At 37.2% G+C, this 16,443-nt stretch overlaps 2 protein-coding genes across 4 annotated transcripts; one reads left to right on the forward strand and one right to left on the reverse strand.

The window, feature by feature from the left end:
• The first annotated feature begins 271 nt into the window (after nucleotides 1-271).
• Nucleotides 272-7,859, forward strand: mns1 (meiosis-specific nuclear structural 1). The gene is made up of 10 exons (XM_066701334.1): nucleotides 272-390; nucleotides 2,035-2,259; nucleotides 2,404-2,531; nucleotides 2,762-2,864; nucleotides 3,095-3,324; nucleotides 3,572-3,788; nucleotides 3,991-4,098; nucleotides 4,739-4,996; nucleotides 5,286-5,411; nucleotides 5,792-7,859. The coding sequence occupies exons 1-10, from the start codon at nucleotides 388-390 to the stop codon at nucleotides 5,900-5,902; spliced, it is 1,509 nt and encodes a 502-aa protein (XP_066557431.1). The 5' UTR covers nucleotides 272-387; the 3' UTR covers nucleotides 5,903-7,859.
• Nucleotides 2,116-16,440, reverse strand: tex9 (testis expressed 9). 3 transcript variants are annotated; one of them, XM_066701337.1, is made up of 13 exons: nucleotides 16,352-16,440; nucleotides 14,698-14,822; nucleotides 14,441-14,504; nucleotides 13,952-14,031; nucleotides 13,126-13,171; nucleotides 12,393-12,475; nucleotides 11,311-11,477; nucleotides 10,912-10,994; nucleotides 10,471-10,644; nucleotides 7,956-8,090; nucleotides 7,157-7,291; nucleotides 6,511-6,595; nucleotides 2,116-2,202 (listed from the first exon to the last, which is right to left on the reverse strand). In XM_066701337.1, the coding sequence occupies exons 1-12, from the start codon at nucleotides 16,385-16,387 to the stop codon at nucleotides 6,512-6,514; spliced, it is 1,212 nt and encodes a 403-aa protein (XP_066557434.1). In that variant the 5' UTR covers nucleotides 16,388-16,440; the 3' UTR covers nucleotides 2,116-2,202; nucleotide 6,511. The 3 variants fall into 3 exon arrangements, with proteins under 3 accessions (XP_066557434.1, XP_066557433.1, XP_066557432.1); XM_066701336.1 differs by lacking the exon at nucleotides 2,116-2,202 and adding an exon at nucleotides 5,791-5,886; XM_066701335.1 differs by lacking the exon at nucleotides 2,116-2,202 and having other exon boundaries at nucleotides 6,422-6,595.
• Between the last annotated feature and the right edge of the window lie 3 nt (nucleotides 16,441-16,443).

Consider the following 16,443-nt stretch of genomic DNA (forward strand, 5'->3'; position numbering starts at 1 on the left):
GTAAATATTAATCAATGTGTATTGATAATAATAATACTTTTTCAAATCCTGCAAGATTTGGGACCCTGCACAATTCCCAAATTTAAAGGTGCTTTCCCCCAAGGTGCAAGTAGTATTATTAAACTGTAACTCATTTTCGCTCATCGGTGAATAAAATAACATGCACCATCCCTGATGAGCAACGAAACCTTCCAGCCAATAGCCTGTGGAGTTTACAACAACCAATCACAACGCGTGTTATTGGAGTGTGCAATGGCGCCCTGTTTCCAGGACAACAGAGCGCAAACTATACCGGTGTAGGCAGAGAGAGCTGTGCGCGAATAGGCGCTTAATACCCGATATTATCGTCTGAGCTTGAGACAAACATCGTATTAAACGTTCAGGACGATGGTAAGAAACGAATTCCTGTTTTATTTTTGTTAATAACTATAAGAATTCTGAAAAAATAATATTAAAAGTGTTATTAGTGGTGATATTTTGATACGACCGGCTGGTATCATTGGCGGCCACATATACCAGTACTTGTGATTAAAGCATAAACAACGAAATTACACCTCGAAGAACATGCCTTTGTAGATCATTCAAGCTTGTGTGTGTGTGTGTGTGTGTGTGTGTGTGCATGCATGCGTCATTATTGAATTGTATTAATATATTTACGGACAATGTAGTGTGTGGCATTTTGCCTTTCCTGCGAGTTGTTGTAGCTCATTTAGTTTATGCGTGCGTAGGAATCAGACTTCACTAAATCCAGCAAAAATAAATGTGAGAAACGTATTGCTAATGATTAAGTTAACTCGGATAATGCGGATGTAATTATGCTATAGCATTTTATTATAGATGATAAGATGTTCTTTAATGTTCTATTGGAAATAAACTCTTTGGGTTCCAGTGTAACGAAAACTTTTATTTGTAGCGCTTGCTGACAATAGAGATTAATTGTTTTGAATGTTTTATTGAACTAAATGTATATAAATTGCTATAATGCAATAAGAGGAATCCTATTAAATTTACCAAAGAGATAACCAGAAAACAAATCTGTTTCATATTTTGCCAGTGATCACATACAGTATTTTTAGACCAAAATAAATGAAGTTATCTAAAAAGAAAAAAGACCTTTTAGCCTTTTTGTTATAGTTTATATGGTTATTTTATTTGTTTTTAATGGTTCTGCCATCCAAATACTATATAGATATTCAAATAAAACATTCCAGGTCACTCCAAAATATTTGTGTATGTATATGGTTAAACATAAGGGTTAAACAAAATACAAAATACACATTAAGTCAGTTCTGACTCTAGAGAAGGTATGTTTGACAGGATAAAATTCATGGACAATTTAGTTATTTTTGCTTTACTTTACTGGTGAGAGAATACTTATCTACAACTTTTCTCATTTTCTTTCAATCTGTATTTTCAAAAATCCAAGAAGATTGTAAGGTGGGATAGTGATTGAAAAGAGACATTCTCATTCTGTCTGCATTGCATTATTTTTAGGGGAGAATTAACTCAAACTTTGAGCTTTGTCTGTATTACAATTAGGGCTTGATCAAATCTACCCTCGAATTGCAAATTACACGTATGTACCCTGCCATGTTGATTATTGAGTAAGTAGTAGAAAGTGGTTTCTTGCCATACATTAAACTGCGATAGCATACAGGTTTGTATTTTATGATTCGTGGGTGGGTTTTGATTTGGTCTAGCCCCTAGTTTCACAACTGCCTTCATAAGGTTTGTAGTTTTTCAGTGGTGATCTTCAAACAACTTGATCTCTCTGTCTTAAATATGCTGGCTTGCCCAATTCACGTATATATTTGATCAGTTCTATCAGTCCAGTGAACCAGAAGGAAATGTAACTCCTGTCCAGTCAGTCCATAAACACAAATGTCTCTAATTGAAATTTAAAACTCTTTATTGAATTCATAGTTAAAAGACAAAGGTCCTCATGCTTACATGTTTCAAACAATCTGTTGTCAATAGAGCACCCTGCCGTAGCACCGGCATTTGTGTAGCTTTTTTCCTTTCTTTCCTTCTCAGGCTTCGATGAGTCAGCGGCGTAACCTGACACACAACCAGCAGCAGAAGATGATCACGGAGGCAAGGAGACAGGAGGTGCACCGCGAGGACCACATGAAAAGCATTGCCCAGGAGAAGCAGATGAAAGCCAACCTGTTGAGTGAGGAACGCTTGGAGAAGAAGAGGTACCTGAGGAAGATACAAGACGAGGAGCATGAGAGACAGATCGAGGATACCCTCCACAGGGTAAGCTTTCTTGTTGGGCTCCTTTTGTGAGGCAGGGGCCAAGACAAGCCCACTTCATTGGCACGTGAATCTGTATGTGCCTCTTGACCGTTTCAAAATATTTGCCACTTGGCTTTCCTTTTTTGTTTGTCATTCTTCAATCAGGCAGAAGAGGAGAGACTCCTCCGAGAAAAACAGCTTGAACAAGAGGAGAGAATGGCCAGAGAACTAGCACGCATAAACTACGAACAACTGAGGGATGAAAAAATGCGGCAACAAATCAGGGAAAACAGGTACTGCATCTAAACCTGAGAAAAAGTTAGTCAGGCTAGTGGCAGATGCATTTAGATTCATGAACACAACCAGTGAATGTTGAGCTCACAGTGGTTGTTTATTTTTGCTTTTCTGTTTTCTTCTTTAAACTGCTGGAATTGCAAGTGGCTTTCTGAACAGTGATCATGCATAGGAGTGGCTGTACTGATTTGCACTGTCCTTTTGCAAGTGATCTGTTTATTATTTTCAGTGTTGAACTGCGGGAGCTGGAAATCAAGCTGAAGTCTGCTTACCTAAACCGAGAACGTGCCGCACAGATAGCTGAGAAGGAAACGTTGAGATATGAGACCATGGTAAACTTTCAGCTTTACGCTCCACTGTTGATGTGAATGGTAACACCCAGAAATCGGTTACATGACCAAAAGCAGTACAATTACCAATGCCTTATAATACTTGCCAGGAAAACATGTGCACCAAAACAAGTTACAATTTCTCTCTGAGCACAGATTGTCTGCACATGGGATGTTTTGGAGGAGAAAGGTGTGGTGAATGTAACGTGACTGCTTTGGTGTTTATTTATAAGAAAGTGGAGGCTGACCAGGCCCGTAAGTTGAAGAGCGAGCAAGAGAGAGCCTCGGAGGAGGAGGAGAAGCAGGAGAGGAGACGCTACAAGGAGACAGTCCGCTACCAGCAGGATCTGGAGCAGCAGCTGGTAGAGAAGGAGAGAAAGAAACAAGAGGCCTACGAGGAATTCCTGAAAGAGAAGCTTATGATTGACGAAATTGTCAGAAAGATTTATGAGGAAGATCGAACGTACGTATGAAGGCCAAGTTCTTACTGTGTGTGTGTGTGTGTATGTATGTATGTATGTATGTATGTATGTATTTATTTATTTCTCTATCAAGTTTTCCATGGTAAGCATCATCTCCAGCTGTTTTGCATTGAGTAATGTTACAGTGGTATTTATTTTTCGGCATGCAGGTTTTAAAATATCTTGTTTTTGTAAAACTTAAAATATGCATGCATCAGTCATTTGACAGTGAAACAAAGTTTTCTCCAGGGAAAGACAGCTGAAACTGGAGAAGATGACCGCTACCCAGAGGTATATTGATGAATTCAAGAAGCAGCAAGCAGAGTGGAGACGCATGGAACGAGAGAAAATGGAAGAGGAGAACAGACGCATTATGGAGTTCACCAAATATCAGCAGCTCCGGGAAGAAGACAGAATGGCCAAGGTCAAAGAAAGAGAAGATATGAAGCAATATCTCCAGAAGAAGGTAATAATCACTTGAGATTAGACCCCTAGAGACTTTATTGTAGTAGCTTATGAAAACTTGCCATTCATTTAAGGCGGCAGTTAAATATGTCTGTATATTACTATTAATAGCCACTCTAAGGAGAAAATACATTAACATCTGTCCTTTTTAACTTTTGAATATGTTACTTGTCTTAAAAAAAACTTCCCTTTTTGAATATTAGCTCACAGAACAGATTGAAATGGAGCGACAGCAGCGTGAGGAAATGGACCGTATCCGTGAGGAGCTCTGTCTTGAGGAACAAGCAGAAGCCGACAGGCAGAAAGAAATTGTAAGTAACTGGCAGTGAACTCTCTCAGGTGCACAGTGCCAAAACAATTTTAATTCCTCCTTTTTTTGTTCTTGTTTGGTGTAAGTCAGCCAATCAAATCCTAAACATATGGGCTGTGATGGTACCCATAAAGTTTCATACTTTAGATGTGATTTATTGGTGGTGTTTTTAAATGGGCCAGTTTATAGACCGTTGCTGGTAGCTACACCACCTTAAACCCAGTGTTCGTCAGATCTCAGAAGATGAACCAGGCTGGCCCGGGTTAATACTGTACTGGAGCCTTTTGAGGAAACTTGGGTTCCTGTGGGAAGGGGCAGAGGTGCATTAATGTGCGGTACAAGTTTCAGTGTAGAAGTATGCAGGGCAGTGTGTCCAGCCTAGACATTTGTCAAGGCCAGATCCAAAAAAACGGCTTAGCAATTGTCCCTATTCTAAAGGCCACTGCCCTTAATTAGGACAAAAGGCTCTGAGACTCATTCGGCAAACCATTCTTAGTTCTGAGGGTTTCCTGCTTTAAAGAAGTGTAAATGTTTGTCGTACAGCTTTAATAATAAATTCAGAATCCAAAACGCAACATTCTTTCCTGACAGTTTTTGCCAGTGATTGTTTTGTTTTTGTCTTGCCTATCTTGTGTTTTTAGGAGGAAATGGAGAAGAGAATTAGACAGCGTCTGGAAATGCAACAGACATTCCAGGAACAAATGGCTTTCAAGCAAATGCGGCAGCAAGTGGAGAAGGATGAGGAGGAGGCATTCAGTCAAGCGATGATGGCCAAGTTTGCAGAGGATGACCGCATTGAGCAGATGAACGCCCAGAAAAGGCGCATGAAGCAACTAGAGCATCGCCGGGCAGTGGAGAAGCTGCTGGAGGACCGGCGCCAACAGTTCCAGTCTGACAAAGTAAGAAAAGGCCTCCATGTGCACAAACCGAATTTCAGAGACTTATCTGTTCATAATGTTCTCTTTTTGGGCGGGGTTAGACCTTTGTAACAAATATAATGTGTTTTATACTACATTGTATCAGGATTATTTTGAGAAAATATAAATGTCAGCATTGATGAGGTAGTTATTGTCCTAATACACCATTGGTGTCCTGAAACAGATGTGAGTTTGAGGTGACGTTCAGGAGAAAGGTGTCCCAGAGTGGGTTAAAGTTTGATTTGCTCATTAACTGATATATTTGTCATAGGCACGCGAGTTTCAAGAACGGGAAATGGAACAGCAAAGGGAGGCAATGCGGCATCAAATCATTGAGGAAGAACGGCAGAAACTGCTCCGACATCATGCCACTAAATTGCTTGGTTACCTTCCAAAGGTAAGGAAATAAACAGCCTCAAGATAAACTGCTGTTTTATAGTTCCATTATTCCTCCATAGAAATAACTATAAAAGCATTATCATTATTTAAAAAGCCAATTTTAAAACAAAAAAAAAATATATATGTTTGCAGTATAAGACTGGATGGCACCAGTTTGTTCTTGATAAATCAGTTAATTTAACTGAACACTGTAGGTGCAATCCAGCTGTTTGTTTCAGCGTCTGTGACTTTTATAGCACAGGTGGTTCATTCATTAAAAAGATCTTTGTCTTTGTCATAAATAATGGCTGATTCTGAAGACCTTAACCTGCCAACTTACAGTAATGCACAGTATGTTATCATGCACCATAAATGTTTTTATTCTCATTGTTTTATTAGGGAATATTCAGAGGTGAAGAAGACCTTGAGCTTTTTGATGAAGATTTTAAAAGGAATTTTCAGAAGCAGCAGGTTGATATATTTGCTGACGAGGGCTGGGGAGACAAATAAGAACATTTTGAGAACATCCACTAGATGTCAGTGTTGTGCCAGTATGTTCAACTCAAAAACCCATTAAATATTTTATTCCTCATTTACATTGACATATTAGTAGATATGAACAAATACAGCAATAACCCAATGTTTTGTTACCATGTTGTGTTCAACAATAAATATATAAGTACATTTCTGAGGGCAGGAAAAATAGATTGTCCTATTGTCTTATCCATGGCTGAGGTACAGGTGTTATGTATGACTTAGGCAAACATTAATTTGACATAGAGAATGCTTTGTTTGTAATATAGTCCTGCCTCCAGCATCAGAATATTTTAAAATTTTAAAACTGACAATCACCTGAAAAGGTTTACATGACAATGTGTTATTTTAACTACTTTGGAAATAGGATTAATCCTTTCTCTTTGAAAACAAATGTGTAATCATTATTTCAGTGGTAGTTCTACAGTTTTGTACTTATCATGAAGGTAGACTGATTTTGTTTGTTTTTAACACAGAGAAGTAATGGACACACTATACATGCAAAAATATTATTTAATCACACAAATAAGAATACATTGCCATTTAGTGATGCTGTTCTTGGCTTTCCTGATCAGTATGCTAACCTTAACTCTTACGATTTCCCCAATCAAGAGCTTTTGTAAACTCCTCTTCAGTGAACGACAGCATCTTGGCCGCTTCCATGTGCATCTGTTTAGAAAAATATATATTAATCTTAGGTACCAGAATTTCTGACACCTGAAGAGTCAATACATACAGATATTGCCAAAAACTGGTATTTTCACAGTTTCTGATAATGTGCATGTATCTTTTTGAGTGACCTTTTAGGCAGTGGGGGCACCCATTTGCAACTGACACTGTTCTAATTACACAGTCTCTGGATTCGCAAGCCTCTGTTTAGAAGCTATAATGAAAACAAAAAGAAAAGAGTCTGCACACATTGATGGTTTATAACTGCATTGAAATGCTAGTATTCCTAATGATCTTTACACTTTTCTTCTACCACTCCCTCTCTTTCCTGTTTGCATTTTAATACCATGGAGCTGTACTGTACTAAAAGTATACTGGTCTTACAGGGCTTACATCAGGAAATAGGACTGCATTTAATCAGTGGTGATACTTCATTTAAAAGCTCTGGAAAAATTGCTACGGATGGATTTCATTTGAGATGTTTACCCGCATATATGGCAATCATTGTGGCTAATTGAAATTCCAGTGGGGGTAAATGTATAGTGCTCCAGCTTGCATTACCTTTTGTCTCTTTAGTATGTCTATCAGTTGGAGCTGTTTCTTAAAGCCCGCCATCAGTTCAGTTTTCTGTTTCTCCAGCTTCTTGTTTTCTGCCTTTAGGAGTTCCATCTTTTGCTGTTCTTGAGTGGCAGCTTCCTTAAAGAAGTGAAAGAAGAATGCATAATCGTGTGTAATTGCAGATGTACACTGTAGCATCATAACATTAACCAAAGCAAGGCCAGAAACTATGTAATAGAATCCTGTGCTCCTTTGCTAAAGGTATTGAAATGAAATGAATGGCAACTACAGAGCTTTGACTTTGTTTTGTGTTTCTGCTAAGGCAAATAACAGATGTGTGTGTGTGTGTGTATTTGTATCTATATATATATATGCGTGTATATAGATTAGTTGCTTATACATCCACACTTGTGATTGCAATCTACTATGAAAAACTCCAATTTATTTTTTCCCCTTAGAGTGGCTATTAATAGTAATATACAGAAACATTTAACTGCAGCCTTAAATTAACATTTTTTCATAAGCTACTACATTAAAGTCTATAAGGGTCTAATCTCAAGTGATACACTATTTAGCCAGATAGAGATGTTTACCTTCTTCTGGAAAATATATATTTTTGTGTGTATTTTCAGGATGTTTCTTCAGGAGGTTTCTTTGTGTACCAAAGTGTATTGCATAGTTTTTTAAATAAAAGTGTATAATATAATTTCCTGGCAATTCTCTCTCACTTTCTTATGCAGATTTGTTTTTAAGTAGAAATGTAAAATATAGTATAATACATGTAATTTACTATTCCGTTTACCTTGCTGTTGTGCTTAATCTTATTTAGCTCCATTTTGTATCTTTCAGCTTCCTCCAGCGCTCTGTTCAGCCGGACCTCTGTAGCACCATGATTGGTTGCAGCCTGTTTTTGCGTTCTCTTTAGGGCCTCTATTTCCTGTAGACAGATGTAAGGGCAAAAAGGAAAATACAAATGCTTTAATTTTAAACATTTCAGTCTCTTATGACCAAGATTCCCTATTCCTCACTATATTTATTGTCCACAAAGTATTTCCAAGTGATTTGAGAAATCCACCCCAGTATTTGTATTATAATAGGAGTCAGCCACATACATCCTCAGCATTCTGAATGGCCAAAAAACAACAGATGAAGGAATTAAATGATAACAAAGTAGTTTTGGAAATGAAACTCTCGATTATTTTGGAGTATATTGATCTCTGTTGCAGACTACATAGTGAACATCAATTCAAATGTCACTTATAAAAGATCATTCTAGAAAAAGTCAATTCAGATAACAAAGTGCCATATACAGCCAGTTTATTGACAGTCCTGGTGTCAACTGGCATTTTTACAGGCAGTGGTCTCTAACATTTATGAATGCCCCCCTGCTGAGATGGGGAAGAAAACAATGATGTCATTATGCCACGTGCCAGGGATTCACTGGGCAGACTTTGCTACCTCCAGCAAATGTGGCCTAATCCTTATGAACAGTGATCACAAAGATACGGTATTGGACACACAGAGCTGCACAAATATTTCAGACTTGCAGCCCAAATAAATGCCAGACCACAACAGACAATCCTGCAGGAGCAAACAAAGGACTGTGCGTAAACAATACAATTATACTGAAGGAGAGCTCTATTATTTTTCTGAGACTTCTGCATTTAGAAACCTCTTGTTTATACTGTGGTTTAGAACCGACAATCTTGCTGAACAAAAGCGGACTATGTTTCTCTGTAGTGGCTGCAAATGAGCTGTTCTCATGCTCAAAAGCAAGTTGTTTTTTAACTCTGTTTTGCCCTAATGCAAACAATATTTACACACCATATACATTTACACTACTAGTCAAAAGTTTTAGAACACCTACATTTTTCCAGTTTTTATTGAAATGTACGCAGTTTAATGTCTCAATGTAAATAATGGAATCGTTTTGTTTAACAAAATGTAACCCCTTAAGCTGACAAACCCTTCTGGTACCCTTAAAAGGGCACCAAATCTGTGTGCTTCTCTTTAATCCCATGTGTACTCTTCACATTCTGAAATGGGGGGTGGGGGAATACTTGGTCTGAGTAGGAATACAAAAACTCATATTCTGGAACCAGACAGTTTACTGATCAAAACAAGACCATCCACGTTTTGGTAGAAGCAACACACACCCGTAGAGAGTTCAAAATGTCAAGATGGAAAACTGTTTAGCGTACAGTGAGTTTACATAATTTGATCTGAACTTCTCTGTGTTTGATAGAACATCAAATATATACTTGATTAATCATTAGGTTGTTCTGAACAAAACAAGCCTATTTGCAAAGAAATCCAATCGAAACTGAGTGATCTGTGATTCTATGCACAGGAGCTACGCGTAACTGCCAAATAATGCTTAAGAGGGTGTAGTAACAGTATATAACTCTGAAATGTACATTATTTTTCAGTTTTTGTTTATTTTTTGTTTAACCTCTGGCAGTTTACCGCTTACCTTTGTACCATTTCAGGTTATTCATGGACTTAAATTTCACTAAAAACTGGAAACATTGGGGTTTTCTAAAATTTTTGACCAGTATTGTATATTTATTAAAATCGTATTTACTTATAGCTGTTTATTGGAAAGCCAGATTAAAATAAACAAACAAATAAATAAAGGATAAATAACATAAATGAGTGTACCCTTTAGCCTGTCTCTGTGCGTAATATTATTATACAATCTGACTTAAGATGACTTACCCCACCCTAAGTCAAGGCCAGGGCAACAGCATACTGGGATTTCACTGAATTCCTAAAATACCTGTCACAGTCATAAGTGCTGTGCTATCACCAGCTGCAGCAGGGGTTCACTTTACAGAGCCAGGCTAATCACATTAATGAGGCCGTGCCAGGCATTCTTCTGTGGAGGGTTTCATTTCACCCTTCATTAACAGTCTTGTCTGGTCTCAAGAATGAAGAGACAACCCTCCTCCCTCCCGTAGCGCGGGGTATCTGAGAGCATATCCACCCAGTTCATGCTGATTAAACTGAGAATGGTCTCCTACTTATTGGATTAAGATGCAAGACTGTGTCGATGACAGAAAGGTCATTTGTGCTTTTAACATGTTCTGTCCCTCTCTATATATAGTATCATTTGAATGCTCGCCAAATTAATTTAAAGGTGCTAGGCTTATGACAAATAAGTAATGAGGAATTAGTGATATTGAATAGAATGGATGCCGGCTGCAATAAATTCTACTGATGTCTGGCATGTGGAACGTTATGTTCACTGAGAAATGGAAGAATGGCAGGCTTCCATAAAGTCTGTGTACGGCGACACACTTTTCTTTAATGCATACCTTCTGTAAGGCAGTCACCTGCTGCAGGAGTCCCTCACACTTTCTGTTGGACTCTTCTGCCAGACTTTTGTGTTTTGCAATCTGGGTTTGCTGAATATTGGTCGTTCTGTGCAGTCTTGAAAAGTCATCCTCCAGCTCCTTAACTTTGGTATTTAAGCTGCTGTTCTCGTCATCCTGAGGAAAATAAATCCAGGTCCTGAATACAATTATGTGATGTATAAAAATATTCAAAAGAATGGCAGGAAAAAAAACGCTCTTCATCTTTTGTTTAACACTAGCATAAGATTTTCATTGGGTCAAGGCGACAAATACCTCAAGATTAAGATTAGAAATCCCCTATGCATTTATGTTCCACTGTATTCTCATCTTAAATTACCAGAGAATGAATAATAAAACAAGTCTTTGTTAATCATTGACTCTTAAGCCTTTCAGTGTGCTTACCTTCCTGTTACATTCATGAGTAAGTCTGTTCAGTTCTTCTTGCATGACTCGTAGCTTTGCCTTAAGAAACCGAATCTGAGCCTCTGTAAAAAAGGGAAGGGATTTTCACAAATAAAATAAAAGCAACAGTATAGCAATTCGGCCACTGAGAATCTGATTTGCATTGCCTCCAGAGCCGGAATGCCTTTTTCTCAACCTTCCATCGTGGCTGAATGAACGGTCCAAAGAACTAAATAATAAATAAATATGTAACACTTTAACAATATGATATACATTTTTCCAGTCTTTTAAAGAGACCTTTTACTATAATCAGATGATCGGAAAATGTGGGCATGATTATTTGAAGAATGAATAAAACCTAAAAGAGTATGAGAGCCAAAGCAGATGGCACACTCTTACCTGAGCCCATTTCATTGCCCACGACGGGCATGATGTCATCGTCTTGACTCTGAGGTAGGTCTCCCTCTTCCAGTTTGCCCTCAATCTTGCTAATTGTCTTGGCCAGGGAGAAATCCACAAAGTCCTCAAGCACTGCAACGTCATCCGCTGGGCCAGTTCTTGCTGTCCTTATTGTGTTAAAAGAAAAACTGTGTTAAAAGCAAAAATGTGGCAGCACACAAACGAGCTGACACATTGGAAATTATTTTCCTCCTGTACGATCATGATATGAAAATATGTTTATCTCACCAAAAGTGTAACTTCACACTTTAGTTTTTTATGACAGTTGGGGCCAGTCACCACACTTAAACTCTGCACACACACAATCTATATAAGTATATAAATGAGATGGAGGAAGAAAATATCTTGTTTTTTCCCATTTATTGGTCTCATCTGGCTATGTTCTGATTTGGGATCATTAAGATTGATGAAATTCCCCAACTTCCTTGATATTACACATCGTCTCATGTGCTGCTGCTTACTGCCTGATAGCATCAGACCACAGCTGATCGAACAGATTGTACTATTTTCTTCTCTTTTTCTCAAGGAAAAATTCTGATATTTCAGAACTTGGTATAAACTTCATTTATATTAATGTAAGTGTTCCCACATGTATCCACGTCATACAGGCCCAACATAGGCCAGTTTAAATTGAATCTACAAACGTCTGGAACAAAGCTTCATAAATCTGACCCTTAATCTTTCTTGATCGGGCTAGTCATATACTTAGTAAGTTAACTATTCATAAGATATCTGACTTTTTCAACAAAATGCCTTTTTGTCCGTTTCCATTTACAAATTATGGAATTTATGATTATTTTTATGCCAATGAGTAAAGCTTTGCCGTTTTCTTTCAGCAGGTGGGTCAAAGTTTAGTTTTGCTTTGATCACTGCTAATCAAGGAGGTTTTCCTTTTCAACCAGATAAAACCCATCACATTGTGACACCATATTCAAACACAACTTTGATTCCAATCTCTCTTTAAGCACTTGGATTTGAATAGAAATAGTCATATCTGAATTAGGAAACACTGAAAGGCTTACTTTGACACTTTCTTTATTCTGTTTGCTGACAGGGGTCTACTTTGACTTGTAGACTTCGAAGCGGCCTTGTTCTTGGTCAGTACCTGTTTATCAAAACAAATAGGACAACACCACTTGAAGTTTGGCAATAATAAACAACATATAATAGTTCTAACATCATAACGATGAACATATACTAACCTTGAGTGTCTCATGAGATTAAAGCCATGGTTAGGATTCTTGTAACATGTAATTTACCGCTATTGCGAACTGAAATGTTTCCACTGGCTGAAATTGACATTGAATCCCCATGAAGGGACACAACAGCACTTCTCTATGTCCCTTTCTGGCATGGCTGCATAGCAATAAAGCTCTGCATTCATGGTTTGGCTTTTCAGTTGCCTGCAAATATGTCAACAACTGTTTCCAGTCGTAAACCCAAGAGTTAAGAAATCAACTTGCACATCTGTGTGTATAAAAGGCTTCAGGCAGCCTAACAACACCCCACCTCCCCCCTCCCCTATACAGATGACTGACAGTCAGTTAGACAACACTGGAGACCAGTAAAACCAGAATGGAAAATTAAGTCTCATTAAATAATGTTTTTTTCTCTTAGAGCTTCATTCACTGATTCATTTAACAATAAAACACTCATGACATATTTTAACCACAATATCCATATGGCATATATATAGTATATTGTAGACTTTAAAATACACACTTAACCACAAATAAGTCAACACATAACATATACCTTTGCAGAGGGCTGTTTTATAGGAGGTGATGGTGGACTGAAACCTCTGAAATAAAAATGTAGACAAAATATCAGATTGTTGAAATTTGTTATTTCACACAAAAAAACTAAAAACACTTTCTCTAAATTTACCATGTCAGTCCAGTCTATCATCCTACTCAAACATACTAGTTTCCCCTGAGATCAACCTATTTTTTTGAAACTATGAGTAAGAGTTAGTAAAACCACTACCAGACTACAAGAGCCAAAACAGGCTTTTTGTCTTTCCAGTTCTCACATTCCAGGCTGATAATCACAGCCACATAAAGGTGGGCAGTCCCTAGTCTATCAACCTGCACTGTTAACCCTTGCTGCAAATCCTTTACATCAGAAAACAATTTATGAAAGAATTAGTGTCAGAATCACATTGCAAGAAATCACACTTCTGTGCCTTGCTTCGCTGTTTTTTAAATCTCAACATGGTGTGCATTTGCAGCAGTTAAATGACCTTGAGTCTGCATATTCTAACTACAGACTCATATGCAGTCAGTTGACAACATCTGTTTCCTCCACCAAAAGCTCACTACACCCATGAAAGTGTCCCTCGGTAGAGACAAATGGGAAAAGGAAACTTCTAGTTTGTGTCCAACATTTTGTTATTTTTATGCTCTTATCAAGACGTTTTTACTCGTCAACAGTCAGTACTTGCTATAGGCTAAGATTTACATGAGCAAGGATTGATTGTATTGATTTTGTACTATTTGTTAAATGAACCCCACTGGGGATATTTAATGTATACTACTAAAATTGTATATAATATTAAAATGATTTATCTGATATTCCTTACCTAAAATCTCCCTCCTCTTCTCCAATATCAACATTCAGATGTGAGGATATTGGCCTTGATAGTACTTCATTCTGTTCCCTCTAAGACAAACAAGCAGTTGAAAGACAACTTAGGAAAAACATATAGAAATAAACTCAATACACTTAAAGTAAAAGCAGCTGCACCCAGTTTGTTATATTTGCATCAGAAATTGTAACCAAATGACAGCTGAAACATTGTTTTCACCTATATGGTATAGTTCTACTTCAGCATGTAGTATAACCTTTACAGAAAGTTGGACATTAAGCACAATGTAGACACAATTTAAAATTGATGATGTTCTTCAAAACAAATCATGACTTCAAATTTCTCCTGGAACAGACTGACTGCAGTAGTTTGGGCTCCAGACACATTTTGTCTGGTTCCTTTTCACTTTTTTCTTTTATTGCCTTGTTTATTGAAACTTAGCTGACAGTCGACAGATCAAATCATTATTTTCTTTCTTCTTACCATAACCTCTTCTGCCTGCCGAACAAGTTCAGCCGTTTTTGCTTCCAGCTCTGCATTCAAACGCCTGAGAATAGAACAGAGTTCAGAATTGAATGTCTGATATTTTAATATTGTTAAAAAATATAAAGGTGCGGTTTCCAGCCACACAAACATGTTGGCAAAACAAAGTCTTCAAGCACTGCCCTAAGTGGCCCACAAACATAAGTAAATAAATATATATGTATATAAATAACAAATAAAATAAAGCATATATTTACTTATATTCTTCTTCCTTAGCAAGCAAATCTTCTTGTGGTGGTTTCTTTAGTGGCACAGATGAGGGTCGGTTAACAGGTTTGGGATAACTGGAATTATCGTGTCTGGCTGATAGAGGTTTCTTGATCTGAAAGTACAAAAACAATACAAAAATAAAAAATAAAAGAAGAGGTTAAGGAGCAAATCAGCTAATTTTGCTTCACAACAAAAGCTTGTAACAGTATTTTAGGATCATGACACATAATGTTATAATGTGTCTTTAACCACAAAGTGTCAATGACCATTATAAATATGTGTTATGTATGATACCCTTTCCATAACTGGAATACTTAGGGTATCAAGTTTCAAGATTGAGAATGTATTACATTTAATGTAGATTCACCATGCATCAGATTAACAGAGGTTGCAAATTTAGAGCTTTGATTAAGGAAATTGTCCATATCAGCTTTTTTTGTATGCTCCACAATTCCAAGTCTGCTGGTGTATACTTTCAGGTCATCTTCATAAGATGTAAACAAACTACTGGCAAACTACTGACTAAATTAGGCTGCATTCATATGCCGGTATTTGTACATTTGCTTCCACAAATAAAACAAAAAGTAGCAATATACACTGATCTATTTAGAAAACAAATGCTCCAATATATACACCTTTAATGCCTGTATGGATTTTTTTCAGTATAACCATTTGTGCTGCTGAATGATATTTTGTGCAATCACACATTGTCATTGTTAATAAACCTAACCTGGTTTATGTACTATGACTTCAATCATGTAACAACTACTTATATAACGAGGCCAGGGGTTAACAATTGCCTATGATTCTGATCTGGCAAGAACACAAGGTCAGCGAGTATCTAATATATGCTGTCATATCATGAAATTTTGCTCACTTATGATATTGCTCATGTAATATTTTTTGTTCAGGTATGACATTTTTTGTTTCTGAATGACATTTATTGGTCTCGTATGATACTTTATGGTCGAGTCAGATTCCTTTTTGGCTATCCTTTGCCACAGCTTGTCCATCTTTCCTTCTGGGCTTCAATTTGCATATTATAAAGGTGTTAAGATGATGTACAGACAACTTAATTACTCATGGGGGCTATTTACATGGTATGATCAGTAATAATAATAATATTACATATACTAACTTACATACTATCATGAACATACCTGCTATTATACTACTGCTACTAACCTAATTACATAATATTACTGATTATACTACATCTAACCTAAATTATACTACTGTACTACTATTACTATCACTGAGTGATTAACCTGCATACTGCCATACAGATATAGATCCAACACATCGTGCAAAAAGTACTGTCACATGCCAAATATCTTCAGATAATTTACACTTTAGTTATTTATTATTAATAATATGTCCCTTATGTTTCAATATATGAGGGTAAATCCTATCTCTAAGCTCAGAAATACACGTGACTAGAATGTAAACCGGAAAAACAAAACCCATGAACACTAACAGTTAGAAAGTTAACGACAAAAAAGCAGGCAATATTTGTGCAGAATAATGTTTAATTGAACGATGAACTAGCATTTAACTGCACGACTCTATAGTAATAGTCAGCCTCTTCGTTTGAATAAGGGTACTCTTGTCGACATATGAAACATATCCGCCTATAAATACCTTTTGTAAGGAAGACTTGCTTTTCGTTTCCGCCATTTTTTGGAACGTTCGGCGTCAGGGTTGCTTAGCAACGGCACCGCGTTCCCGTGCCT

Source organism: Amia ocellicauda, chromosome 4 (genome assembly GCF_036373705.1).
Source record: "Amia ocellicauda isolate fAmiCal2 chromosome 4, fAmiCal2.hap1, whole genome shotgun sequence".
NCBI lineage: Eukaryota > Metazoa > Chordata > Actinopteri > Amiiformes > Amiidae > Amia > Amia ocellicauda.

Coding starts and splice junctions, on each gene's coding strand:
- mns1 (XM_066701334.1), top strand. Junction 3,789..3,990: donor AGCAATATCTCCAGAAGAAG/GTAATAATCACT, acceptor TTTGAATATTAG/CTCACAGAACAGATTGAAAT. Junction 5,412..5,791: donor TGCTTGGTTACCTTCCAAAG/GTAAGGAAATAA, acceptor TTGTTTTATTAG/GGAATATTCAGAGGTGAAGA.
- tex9 (XM_066701337.1), bottom strand. CDS start 16,387: ATGGCGGAAACGAAAAGCAAGTCTTCCTTACAAAAG. Junction 14,505..14,697: donor GCTAAGGAAGAAGAATATAA/GTAAATATATGC, acceptor TTCTATTCTCAG/GCGTTTGAATGCAGAGCTGG. Junction 14,032..14,440: donor GGCAGGCAGAAGAGGTTATG/GTAAGAAGAAAG, acceptor TGTTTGTCTTAG/AGGGAACAGAATGAAGTACT.